This window comes from Jatropha curcas, chromosome 4, assembly GCF_041381405.1.
Source record: "Jatropha curcas cultivar XTBG-Jc1 chromosome 4, XTBG_Jcur_1.0, whole genome shotgun sequence".
Taxonomy (NCBI): domain Eukaryota; kingdom Viridiplantae; phylum Streptophyta; class Magnoliopsida; order Malpighiales; family Euphorbiaceae; genus Jatropha; species Jatropha curcas.
This window is the reverse complement of record NC_143154.1, coordinates 150,910-164,553: the sequence shown is the minus strand read 5'-3', so window position 1 is coordinate 164,553 and position 13,644 is coordinate 150,910. Positions and strand designations below refer to the sequence as shown.

General features: G+C 28.8%; 2 protein-coding genes across 2 annotated transcripts; both read left to right on the top strand.

Moving 5' to 3' along the window:
- The first annotated feature begins 2,993 nt into the window (after positions 1–2,993).
- On the top strand, positions 2,994–6,138 carry LOC105646339 (protein PIN-LIKES 3). Its single transcript, XM_012232185.4, has 10 exons — positions 2,994–3,403; positions 3,533–3,728; positions 3,891–3,970; positions 4,070–4,316; positions 4,420–4,602; positions 4,976–5,068; positions 5,207–5,307; positions 5,421–5,473; positions 5,556–5,741; positions 5,826–6,138. The coding sequence occupies exons 2-10, from the start codon at positions 3,594–3,596 to the stop codon at positions 5,948–5,950; spliced, it is 1,203 nt and encodes a 400-aa protein (XP_012087575.1). The 5' UTR covers positions 2,994–3,403; positions 3,533–3,593; the 3' UTR covers positions 5,951–6,138.
- A 4,000-nt stretch (positions 6,139–10,138) lies between these two features.
- LOC105646338 (hypothetical protein) lies at positions 10,139–13,236 on the top strand. The gene is made up of 11 exons (XM_037637420.2): positions 10,139–10,173; positions 10,350–10,498; positions 10,597–10,676; positions 10,805–10,929; positions 11,341–11,462; positions 11,566–11,802; positions 12,005–12,109; positions 12,344–12,444; positions 12,518–12,570; positions 12,708–12,893; positions 12,989–13,236. Exons 2-11 carry the CDS (start codon positions 10,364–10,366, stop codon positions 13,111–13,113), a joined length of 1,269 nt encoding a protein of 422 aa, XP_037493348.2. The 5' UTR covers positions 10,139–10,173; positions 10,350–10,363; the 3' UTR covers positions 13,114–13,236.
- Positions 13,237–13,644: the final 408 nt, after the last annotated feature.

Genomic DNA, 13,644 nt, shown 5'->3' with positions numbered 1-13,644 from the left:
ATTAAATTATATTAAATATAATTGATTAATTATAGTTTTAGAGAATTAATAACATAATGAATTGATGATTTATACAACTTTTAGCTGTAAAATAAATTATTTATTCATGGATTTTATAGCGAGTTAATTATTTTTTACATTAATTCTAAAGTATATTAAATTAATGAATTTTACTATCTTTCATTTTACTTTTTTTTTTATTAATCAATACTCCTGAACATATGTTTATCTACTAATTTTTACTCTAATAATTAAAAATCACGGCTATATTTTTTTTTACTATTGATATATGTCAATAATATTTTTTAATAGCATGATAAAAGAAATTTCACTTAAGAATCTATAAACTATATATATATTCTTTCAATCTTTTACTTTCTTTTTTTTTTAATCGTGCATAATACGGATATATTGCTAGTATACGTATAAAGCAAGTATTTTCCCCAAGAAGTTGACATGTGGCATTTCATAAATGAATGTTTTTCTTACTCTTGCCACATAAGATTTTTGGTGATGCCTCATAGGATTATAGTGACACATATGATTATAATGACATATATGACTCTTAAATTTTGATAGTGCCACATAGAATTTAATTATTAATTATAGTGTTATATAAATATTGACATAAATTATCATCCAATTATCATAATTAATACATATTAGTAAATAATTATAATTATTATAATATTGTAACTTATATTTCTAATTAAAATTACATAATATTGATTTTAATTGTCATTCAATTTATTATATAAATATGAATTAAATAATTAAAATTATTATAATATTATAACCTATTTTTTAATTAAAAATTATCATAATTTTGATGTTATTATCATATTAATATGTATTATAATTTATTTTTTAAACTAATATTATTATAATATTGATATTGAATTTCATTATAATCAATCATACTTATCATTTATTATTATGAATGAAAATTTTATAGTGAAAAAAATGATAGAGAAGGTTAACGGTGAAAATATTTATTAATAGCTTTATTAACAACGAATATCCAAATGTTTCAATATTTATTAATAGATTAATTTTTTTTTTTTGTAATTTCAATTTTCAACATCGATATATATTTTTTCTCTTCTATTTCTATTTCTCTTTCAAATTAGGGAAAGTTTGATAAATCATAAAAAAAAGCGGTTTATATGAAATTATTGTTAAAAATGATATATATACACGTCTATAATTGAATTTCTATTTTTTATTTTATTTTATTATTTTTAATATCATCTAAGAAAATTTCTTAATTCAAAGATAAATTAAAATCAATGATTTTTAATATATATTTCGTTTTCTTTCAATTTTGTTATACACATTGATTTTTATATAATTAGTCTAATATTTTAAATTTGAAATAGATGTTCTTTAATTTAAATAATTTTCAACAAAAATTAATAAATATGAAATTAAAAATAATTTAAATTATAAATTTTTTCTTAACTAAATTTTATATTATGCACAGCCATGCTGCTGGTCAATAATTAAAGTTTTCGAAATTTTGTATGAGATAGTTTTCATCAAATCACATCACCAATAATGGCAATGCGAGTGTATTATGTAAGATTAAAGGGGGAAAAAAAGAGAGAGAGAGAGAGAAGAGTAAGGTATACAATTAAAAAAAAAAACTTTTAGCAACTCAAAATAACTTAGTCGAATATATAAATTCACCTCTGAACTTTGCAATTATAATTTTATGGTATTTTAAACTTTGTGGATGGTCTATCATATATTTAAATTTAAAAATTTTAGTAATATTGCAGACCTTTTAATAATAATAATAATAATAATGAGTAATATTTAGGAATTTTAACTCTTATCTGCAAAATATCGATTTGATATATAATTAGGATAATTTTTGAAATAATAATATTAATAAATTTTAATTTTTTAATGAGTGTTTAATTGATTTAATTTTACAATTTTAAGTGTTCAATAAAATTATTTTACAAATTGAAGTGTTTAATAAGTATAACTTTATAAGTTAAAGATTTTAATAGATTAAAGTAAAAGTTGATAGTGTCATTGGTGAATTTATAAATTTGACCGAAAAGACTTTAAATATAATTGATGCTCCTCAACCTAAGGTGTCTTAGAAATATTTTTTGAATTATATTTGATGATCAGTAATAATATTATTTTTAGTAAGTTGAAAGTTTCGTCAATTTAACCAGTTAGAAGAGAGTTATTCTATTACACAGTACATTAGGCGTTCCAATAAATAAATAAAAAGGGAAAGCTTTTGACATGTTAATCTCGTATTTTGTTAATATATGTTTATTGGATAAACAACATTGTTGAGCCTTTAACTATGCATATGTGATAGTTCCGCTGATATAGCAAAAATAATTGCACCGGTAGGTCAAAGCTGTCTAATCCCTACCTGCCATCACATGGGAGGCACAGATTTTTTTTTTGTTTTTTACTCCCTTTTCTCCTCATAGATATATATATATATATATATATATATATATATATTTATCTCAAATTATAGTCTATTTATCATTTTAATAAATTAATTAATATGTTAATCTATTATATCTCCTTCTCAAAAAAAAAAAAAAAAAAAAAAAAAACTCTATTATATTTATATTTAATTTTAATTGTTAAAAATAATATTTTCGTTTGTATCAATTGCTCTCCATTTTTCAATGCCATTATTTATTGACAATCATTTTGAAAATTAAAATGTAAATATTTACTAAATTTAACCATTTTCAGCGTATATTAAAATGTGAGTATTTACTGAGTGTGTCTATCACTTGAAAACTATGTTTATTTATTGAGGAAGAACTTGAATTTTTTGTCGATCATTTGTTATAATTTTTGTCAATTAATATATATATATATATATATTACACGAACGAGGAAAGTTCAGTAGTAAAAAGCACTTGCAAAATTGATTGCTATGATTTAAGTTATGTATTTAATCTTCTATAATGCAAACTCTTCTTGAACTGGTTTTCTTTGCAATGCAAACTCTACCTGAGCCGGCTCCTTTATCCCCGAGAGCGAGGGAATGACTAGTTAGATACTTATCACAGTCGGTCATAAATTGAAAAAAAAAAAAAATTATTGGCATTAAGACAGATACCGAGTGTAGTTGGAGAAAGAACGGCAGATGGGAAGAAAAACACAGAAATGATTTTGCTCATTTCATTTTATTCTTTCTTTTATTTTACAAATGTGTGGTTCATATTCTATTTTTAATTTCTAGCTGATGATCTTACTTGCAAGTCTCCATCACCTAGCATAGTACTCTTTAAGCAAACCCTCTTTTAAAAACTTTTAAGTATGGTTCATGACTACTGTACTCATCTCCGTTGGCTTGCTATTATGGACATTTCAATCTGCTGGAAGCTTTAGTTGGCATTTCATTTTCTTTGTACTCTCTCTCTTTCTCTCTCTCTCCCTACCTATATATATATATATAAATATATTGCTTTACATTTCTTTATAGTTATTTTCTTGAAATTATACAAGTAGTTGTGTCTAGCTATGTTTTATTTTGCAGTTGTTTGGGAATTTGAGAAGAGAATTACACATATATACATAATTGCAACTGAAACTGCAATATGGGATTTCTGCAACTTTTGGTAGTGGCGTTAGTCCCAGTTCTAGAAGTTCTAGTGATTACTGGAATTGGATTATTGCTTGCAATGGACCGTGTAAATCTCCTTGGTTCCAACTCAAGACATAGTTTGAATAATGTATGTACATAATTAATTAATGTTGTTGACTTGTTCTTTTTCTTTCTTTGTTTGTTTTTTCTTTCAACTTGGGTTTTATTCTAAAATTTCAAAAAAAAAAAAAAAAAAAAATCTTTCTTTTTTTGTTGTTTTACTTATGTCATGTGATTACGTTCACTGCAGCTTGTATTCTATGTGTTCAGTCCTGCGCTGGTGATTAGTCAACTTGGTGAAACTGTTACTTTATCAAGTTTAGCTTCCTTGTGAGTGATTTTATAATTATTTTACTTTCTCGATTGTCAAAAGTTTCGATCTTATATTTCTTGCACATCTAATTAGTGGGTTGGAACTATTTGTACTAGGTGGTTTATGCCGGTCAATATTCTGCTCACATTTGTTATTGGATCTTTGCTTGCTTGGATTCTTATTAAGATCACTCGAACTCCGCCACACCTTCAAGGCCTTGTAATCGGTTGTTGCTCTGCCGGAAACTTGGGAAACTTACTTCTAATTATTGTTCCAGCAGTCTGTGAAGAGTCAAATAGTCCATTTGGAGATTCATCTGTCTGTTCTACTTATGGAAAAGCTTATGCTTCCCTTTCTATGGCGGTGCGATTTTGCTGTATAAGTTTACTATTCTGATTTTCTAGCACTTTTTTTTATATGTTTTTGGGGTTCAATTTAATGGGCATTCATAATGTTTTGCACTCAGGTGGGAGCTGTATACATATGGACCTATGTGTATTTTATTATGCGAATATATGCTGAAAAGAATACAGAGACAAATGATGAAACTGAAGCACAAACATTTCCTGAGAGTTGCACAGAATCACTGCTTCATTCTAAGGACCATTCAGATGAAGATGAAGTTCCAATAACTACATCTGCAGGAAAAGTGAGGTTTTCCCAGCTAGTATAGGCATGATCACGGTTCAGTTTCAAACCGAAACCGAACTGTTCAAAACCGCACTAAACCGTGATCAACGGTTATTACTTACATCCCGTAATCGAAACCTTAATATTTAGTTCCGGTTGTTCATTTTTTTATTTAGAAAACTCGAAAAAAAGACGAAACCCGGCGGTTCCAAAACTATCGTAGAAACCGTGATTCCATTTTGGTTTCACATTTTTTGTAACTGGAACCAATGGTTTTGACGTTCTAGAACCCTGGTCATGCTACTAGCTAGTAATACTGCAAATTAATATTAATGCTTATGCATGTAATTAATGAGATAATTAATTAACCCTGCTAATTAAGAGAGTTGCAGATATCATTTATGGAGAGAGCATTTCAGCAAATTAAGGATTTTGCAGGAAAGAACAACTTGAAAATGGTTTTTGCACCGTCTACAATAGGAGCGGTATGCTACATATTTTTGCAAGACTTTTGTATATACATGTTTTTCCATGCTTATTACCCAACTGGAAAACAAGAAAAAGCACAAACCCGAGCTTGACAAATTAATTTCAATAACTCTCTGTATGTTTTCTTCCTTTAGATTGTCGGGTTTACTATTGGGATAGTCTCGCCAATCCGAAAGTTGATGATTGGGAGTGATGCTCCTCTTCGAGTGATTGATAGTTCTGCATCTTTGCTGGGGTAAGATTCTTATTTCTTGATCATAGATTACACATTTGGGTCATCAACTAATAATGTATTCTATGTAATTATACTTTTCTCTACACATAGTGATAATCGGTGATAATTGACAGGGAAGCATTAATTCCAGCAATGACATTGATAGTAGGAGCAAACCTTCTTAAAGGTAATTACCTCGAAATGGTTAATGGAGTTTCATGATAATAATTAGTTGATATAATTAGATTTGGGTATTGCATTGCATGTAGGTTTAAGAAGATCAGGAGTTAGTGTAGGGGTGATTATTGGAATTATAGCAGTCAGGTATATTTTGATGCCTCTGTCGGGTATCGGTGTTGTTAAATTAGCACACCATTTTGGTATGGTCGGATCAGATTCTTTATATCAGTTTGTTCTTCTTCTTCAATATGCACTTCCGCCCGCAATGACTGTAGGTAAGTTTAACTAGAAGTTCATTTGGTATGGAAATCCAAATCAATCTCAAAGAAAGTTATACTTAATGTTTCAAGAATTGGCAGGCATTATCGCGCAACTGTTCGAGGCCGGAGAGAGTGAATGTTCAGTGATAATGCTGTGGACTTATGTTGTGGCTGCATTTGCTCTTACCCTTTGGTCTACCTTCTACATGTGGCTTCTTGGTTAATTTTTTTGCATTTGATTGAGTCGTGTATGAATAAATACATTGAGCTATTTACATGGGCTGGGCCGAAGCTTGGGGCAACTGCCTCCCAAAACTAAAGAAAAGGATAGAAAATTACAGTTATTCCCTTGAAATATAAAAAAATTATATTTTTATCCCCAAAAGTATAAAAAGTTTCTTTCGGCTCAAAATTGATGAGTCCAGCAATATACAAATGCTTGGTTAGGTTAGAAAGATTCTTTGAGCGGATAACTTTATAGGTCATAAAGTAGAGTCATTTTGCATGCAATCATTCTGATGCAATGTGTTGGACACTCAACAACGTGAAAAGCATTCATTCTCTCTCTCTCTTTTTTTTTTTTTTTAAGTGAAAAATCAAAAAAGCTTTCGCAGTAGAATGAATGCTTTTGCGTTTTTTTTCGACTTTTGTATTAACTAATGTGCATGTGTGAGTCGAAGTTCGTTGAATTAGAAAACACGATAATATAGGTGTTTATGTCTAGTTAGAGCGTCCTATCATTTTAATTGTGTTTATGTTTGGAATTCAATACCTGACTGTTTAATGGATTATTTTTCCTTGAAATAATATATGATTTTTTTTTCTCTTTCGAAAAAAAAAATTTGCAAGTGGGAAATAAATTAAAAATATGCATGCTTCTAGATTCTTTAACCATTAATTTTTTTTAACTAATGAGTTTGATTTCCAATTCTTAATTTCAGAATTTTAAATAAATTTTATAACGTGAAATATATTATTTAATATGTATTAAGACTATCAAATTAGTTGTTTCAAAGCCTGTCGGGTAAATTAATTATCTTAATACATGTTAGTTGTTTAATTAGCGTTTCATTAAATGTTAAATGAGGTAACATTTCAAAATTCATTTCCTCAAACTCTAAACACAGTATAAATGCAATATACTAAACACAAATAAATAATAAAAATTACTATATTTAATTAAAATATTAAAAACTATATAAAAATTGAACTCTGTCACTATTCCATAATTTGCTTTCTTAAACTCTAAATAATAAAAACTAAATACTAATATAAATACTACCTTACAAAATATGAAAAACTGTTGTTGAACAATTTTTAAAATATGCTACAAAATATCTAAAATTTTTTTCATTTATTTATTTTTGTAATAATGTATACATAGGTACAAATGCTTAATTAGGTTATAAAGATTCTTTTCTGATGCAATGTGTTGGACTCTCGACAACGTGAATTGCATTTCTTCTCTCTCTCTCTTTTTCAAAGTGAAAAATCAAAAAAGCTTTCACAGTGGAATGATGGCTTTTGTGTTTTTTTTTCGACTTTTGTATTAACTAATGTGCAGGTGGGAAATAAATTAAAACATGCATGCTTCTAGATTCTTTAACCATTATTATTTTTTTAACTAATGAGTTTGATTTCCAATTCTTAATTTCAGAATTTTAAATAAATTTTATAACATGAAATATATTATTTAATATGTATCTGGGTCAAATTAGTTGTTTCAAAGCCTGTCGGGCAAATTAATGGTCTTAATACATGTTAATTATTTAATTAACGTTTTATTAAATGTTAAGAGACGTAATATTTTGAAATTCATTTCCTTAAACTCTAAATACAGTATAAATGCAACATTTTAAACAATATAAATAATAAAAATTACTGTACTTAATTAAAATATTAAAAAAACTATATAAAAATTGCCGTTTGAATAACTCTGACACTATTTTGTTAGTGTTTAAAAAAACATTATAAAAAGCAATATTTCATAATTTGCGTGCTTAAAGTCTAAATATCGAAAACTAAATACCAATACTCTACCTTACAAAATATTAAAAACGGTTGTTGAACAATTTTTAAAATATGCTACAAAATATCTAATTTTTTTTCATTTATTTATTTTTGTAATAATGTATACATAGGTACGGTTTTTAAACAGCAGAAACCCAGAAAAACAGGAATTTATTTAAAAAAAAAAAAAATCAGAGGAGGAAATGGCAGCCTCCTTTATTGTACCAGTAGACAAGAAAAGAAGGAAGTAGAGAAATAGGAAGGTCACAGGAAGGGGCTGTGGGACTACCTCCCATGTCAGTAATATTGCAGTACTAATTTGTCATTATAACAAATTAAATTAATTATATTTAATTTTTAAAGTTCACATGATTGTTTCCTTTTATACTTTCTAATTTGAATTATTGAATTAAAATTATGTTTAATAAACCACATTAATATTAATATTAATATAATTATATCTTATCAAATATTATAATTTATGAAATTAGATCGTTTAAATACTTATATTTGTAAAGAAATTATTATTTCAAAATACGTCAAATCAATATTTTAGATATATTTGTGTTGAAAATATATAGCAATATGATAAATGCTAGCTGTGCAAATAAGTAAATAACTGACAAGTCCAAGTGCTTAGGCTGTATTAATAAATTTTCAACATCTGCTAATTTGTTTTCCAATATTAAATTTGGAATATCTACCCACTGTTCTTATCAGTTAGCGAACATTCAAAGGGAGCCAGAAAAATTCGGACTCTTGCTAAGTCCCATCCCCATCCTCAAAATAATAATAATAATAATAATAATAATCAATGACCACCTAATGTACTTGCACAAAACTGACGCATTAGGACATAAGTTAGTGGTAAGTATACGTATGACTTGATAATAGATTTAGGTCTAAATCTCCTCTTTTAATATTTAAAAACTAAAATTGAAAATTTATTAAAAAGGAAATAATATGCATATATATATATATGGAATATATATCTGTTGGGATAATAACTAATCCTGAGTGGGGCCCGCGAATAAATACCGGTGGTAAAAGTAAAATAAAATTACTATTACCACATATATCTCCAATAATTTCGTATTGGATATTGTCGATCGAATCCACCAGAAATAATCACCACGGTAAAAAAATTAAATAATTACCGTAAATGCTAGATAAAAAATAAGAACACCGACATTTACTTGGTTTACCCTTCAACTGTTATGGGCTACGTCCATGAGACAAAAACTCCGAATAATTCTTCTACTAAAAATATAGTAGGTACAAAAGAGACTACAAAAATAGTGGAATTCTAAGTGTGTCCTAAAAACACCCCAAAAATTAGTTTCCTCACTATTTTCTCTCTTTCCCAATTTTAGGAACCATTTCCTAAAATTTTATACACTTTTTGTATATTTCTATTCTATTTGTTTTTGTACATTTTCATTGAGGAAACCCTTCTCCTATTTATAGGAGAAGGGGATGCGTTTTAATCATCCGCCAACTTTTGTTGAAAAAGAAATGCGTACTCATTTTTAATTTTGGTGTTTCTTTTGAACAACAAATACGTGCTCTTTTTTTTTTTCTTTTCAAATGTACGTGGATCCCACATGTTGAAGGGACCTCACAACAATATCGATGAGTTTCTATATTTTTGTTAGTCCAACAATCAACCATTTATATAAATAATAAAAATATGCATGCATTTAATGCATTAGAGAAATAAATATAAAAAATAACAATAAAGAATATTATATTTTCCTATTAACCAATATATTTGACAATAAACATAACATAAAACTTAAACCAATTAACAAATTGATTTAAATCATTTATGAAAATGCATAAATTTAAACTTCAATGGTAATCTAATTACTTATGAATAATAAGTAAATTAATCCTATTCGTCTTTTGTTTTTAGTAGAGAAAATATTTTATTGAAGAATATTGGTAAAAGATTAGCTATTTTGATAGCTATTAACTGTTTAGTATCATTTCTTCAAACACTAAAACCTAAATATTACATACTTAACGTTTTATAAAACGTTACCTTAATCTCTAAAAATTAATTTAAAACATATTATAAAAAATAATGTTAAGTAAAAATGTTTAAACTACTTAAAAAAATTGTTGTGGTGCGCAGTCTAATAAGAGCAGCGGAAGAATTGTTAAGATTTGAGCGTTTGTGCTACGCAGCATTAGTGGTGGAGGCACCGGCTGAATGGCAAATAGGCCAATGAAATGAAGAGCGTCCTGCTCTCCTCTTTAAAGCGGTCAGTTACATGCTTGCATCTTTAGCCCACTTCTTCGACTCCTCTGGTTTTTCTTCCCATGCTATAAATAGTAAATACTCTTTCCTTACAAGAACTAATAAATTCCTTTTCTTTATTTTTCTTGATAAGACACAGACACACACGCACACACAAAAGACAACAAAAGGAAGGTGATAAACACATTTCTGACTTCCATTTTTATCTTCTTTTTCTTTTTCTTGGCTGTTTCTACTTGGTTTTTTTCATGTTTCTGTCCAAGAATTTCATAAGTTCATCTAGGTGATGCTTGAGGCCTTGATTTAACTCACTTTTTACTTTTTTGTACACTTTGTGTATGTATCTACAGCAGCAACTTTCATCATGCAGCTCCTCAATCTATTTGTGATTGCATCTATGCCAGTTTTGAAGGTACTCTTAATCACAGCACTCGGCTCATTTTTAGCACTGGAATATGTAAATGTCTTGGGGGAGGAAGCAAGAAAGCAAATTAACTCAGTAAGTAATTAAGACGAGATAAATTTTTTTTTTTTTTTTTCATTAAGATAAGAATCACACACACACATATTCTGACATAGATGTTCACAATTTTCCAGGTTGTTTTCTATGTGTTTAATCCAGCACTTATAGGTAGCAACTTAGCTAAAACAATCACTTTTGAGAGTATTTCATTACTGTGAGTTTCTTTTTGAGCAATCATTAGTTTATTTAACCTACATTCTTAATTAAATTTAATTTCTGTTAGCTCAATTAATTACTTTCTATTGAATTTCTGGTTCAACTATTTGTCATGTATCATTGCAGATGGTTTATGCCAGTGAACATCCTTGTTACATTTATTATTGGCTCTATATTGGGATGGCTACTCATAAAAGTCACAGCCACTCCACAGCATCTAAGAGGCCTAATATTGGGTTGCTGTGCAGCAGGTACGAAATTCATCCATCTCCTGCACATCCCACATGCAGAGGGTTATGCTACTAATAAAAAAGGGAGACCAATGCAAGAAGCATCTATCTGTGTGCTCTCTGAGAAGTGTTGATATAATAAATGAGGCATATAAAACTGTTTACTTGAACATTCTTCAACCATTAATAAATGATATGAGTAATAAACCGTATAGCCGACCCCAACTAGTTTGGGACTAAGGCTTCACTATTGTTGTATGAGTAATAAACCATATAGTATATAAAATAATCAAACTGCATTTTAAATTCTGAATAATAAAAATTATGCAGTGGAGGATTTCATCAATTAATTCTGGAAGTACCTCATTTTTTAAATTTGCTTTGTTAATTTGCATTTTTGAAATAAAATGAAGGACCTCATATTTCTGGCAGGAAACCTGGGAAATTTACCTTTGATTATTATCGCAGCAATCTGCAAAGAGAAAGGCAGTCCATTTGGAGCACCTGATGTTTGTTATACTTATGGAATTGCTTATGCTTCACTTTCCATGGCAGTATGATTTTTGACTAACTTTGTCTTTAATTAATTGATGGGTTTTTTCTGTTTTCATGTTTTGACTATGAATATGATCAAGAAATTCTGTTTTGTAACTTCAGATAGGAGCTGTTTTCTTGTGGTCTTATGTTTATAACATCATGAGGATTTCTTCTAGTGAGATGAACCAGCAAGTTGACAATGCTGACTCAGACACTGAAACTAACATTAAGACAACTGTAGGAGCACCAAAATGCATCCAAGGGAATTATTACTCTGTAGATCTTTCTTCAAAAGAGAGCTTAATTTCTGCTGAGCTTGCATCTCCTTTACTACCAGAGAATCAGGAAATTGTTAAGGTTATTGAATTTCTTGCCTTTCAACTTTCATTTCATGGTCATGACTATGACTACTATTTTCATTTACCAAGTTTGCATAATATCCCAAACAATAAAAAAATCAAGTCTTTTTGAACTAATTAATGTCCTCTTAGTACTCTGAGCCTTGGCTCAACGGTTCTCAACCGAGTTTTTAAGAGTTCCTTATTTTGATTACTTGTAGAATTTGTCATGGACACAATTCATAGACAAGATTAAGGAAAGATCAAGGAAGATTTCAGAAAAACTTAATCTCAAGGCACTATTTGCACCTTCAACTATTGGAGCGGTATTTCCTAATCCCTTATGGCTATTTTCATTTTGCTATAAAGAAAATCTCAAATATGTCTGGAACACATCTAGCATTCTAACTCCTCAATATGGTGACATATTAGTTTGAGATACTCGAGGCGAAGCACGTATGAGCATTGAACAGGAGAAGTAGTATCAAAATGTGATTTAATGGTGTGAAAAATGAACACGATTGCAATTTAACTGACTTAATCATATATTTCTTGCATAGATTGTGGGATTTGCGATTGGAGTTGTCCCTCAAATTCGGAAGTTGTTGATCGGTGCTAGTGCTCCTCTTCGTGTGATTGAAGACTCTGCTTATTTACTTGGGTACACATCCTAGCTTTCACCTAACTGTAGTTCTAAAGTAAATTGATATATTTTTGGTTAACCTACATTACAGAGATGCAGCTATTCCAATTGTGACTCTGATAGTTGGAGGAAACCTTCTTAAAGGTAAATTTTCAAATAATCGATCAATGACCTTTGGCTTACTTGTGCTTGAGTTGTCTCGAAATTGTGTGTTCAAATCATGTTGGAAACTAATTCATAAAAAAGATTGGTTTTAACAGAAGCTGTGTGTTGGAATTCAGGTTTAAAAGGCTCAGGAATTCGATGGTCACTCATTGTTGGAATATTAATAGTTCGGTATGTTTTACTGCCTGTAATGGGAGTTGTGACTGTCAAAACTGCAGTACATTTTGGTCTGGTGCATTCAGATAAATTGTATCAGTTTATTCTTCTGTTGCAATTTGCAGTTCCACCAGCAATGAACATAGGTAAGCTTGAGTTTGGCCTAATTGAAAGAATGTTTTGGTTTGCTGGTTCAATCAATAATTATGAAAATATTTGGTTTGAATTTGTAATTTTGTAGGTACAATGACCCAGTTGTTTGGAAGGGGACAAAGTGAATGTTCTGTGATAATGCTATGGACATATGCTTTTGCATCAGTTTCACTTACACTCTGGTCAACATTTTTCTTGTGGATGCTGGCTTGAAGACGTTGACACCTTGCATTTTGACTTTTATAGCTATATGTTCAAGTAATTTTTTTGACAAACAAAATTAATGCTTACAAATTCAATCTTATAGCGTAAGGATGACAAACAAATCTTTGACAAGTACACGTGTTCGATTTTAATGCGTACATTTTTTATTAACCTGCAATTAACCAATTGTTGCTAACCAACGCCTTATACAGTAAAATTAACTGTTTTAGACCGGTTAGTTGTCCTAATAACCGTCACATATTTTACTAGTATTATCAATTAAAATGTCAGTTGAGGTAATAAACGATATCAATTTTCGTGAAAATGAGAACACAAATTTAACTCGTAATCTGCTCGAAACATAAGTAAAAACATTATAAATATCACTAAACACTATAAATAATGGAGGTAATATTTACCTTAATAGAAACACTAAATGCTACATGAAAAACTAAATATATTATAAATTCACATCACGTGATGAAGCATGTTGAAGCTTTAAAAACAATTTATTTTTATAATAATTTTTATGGATTTTAA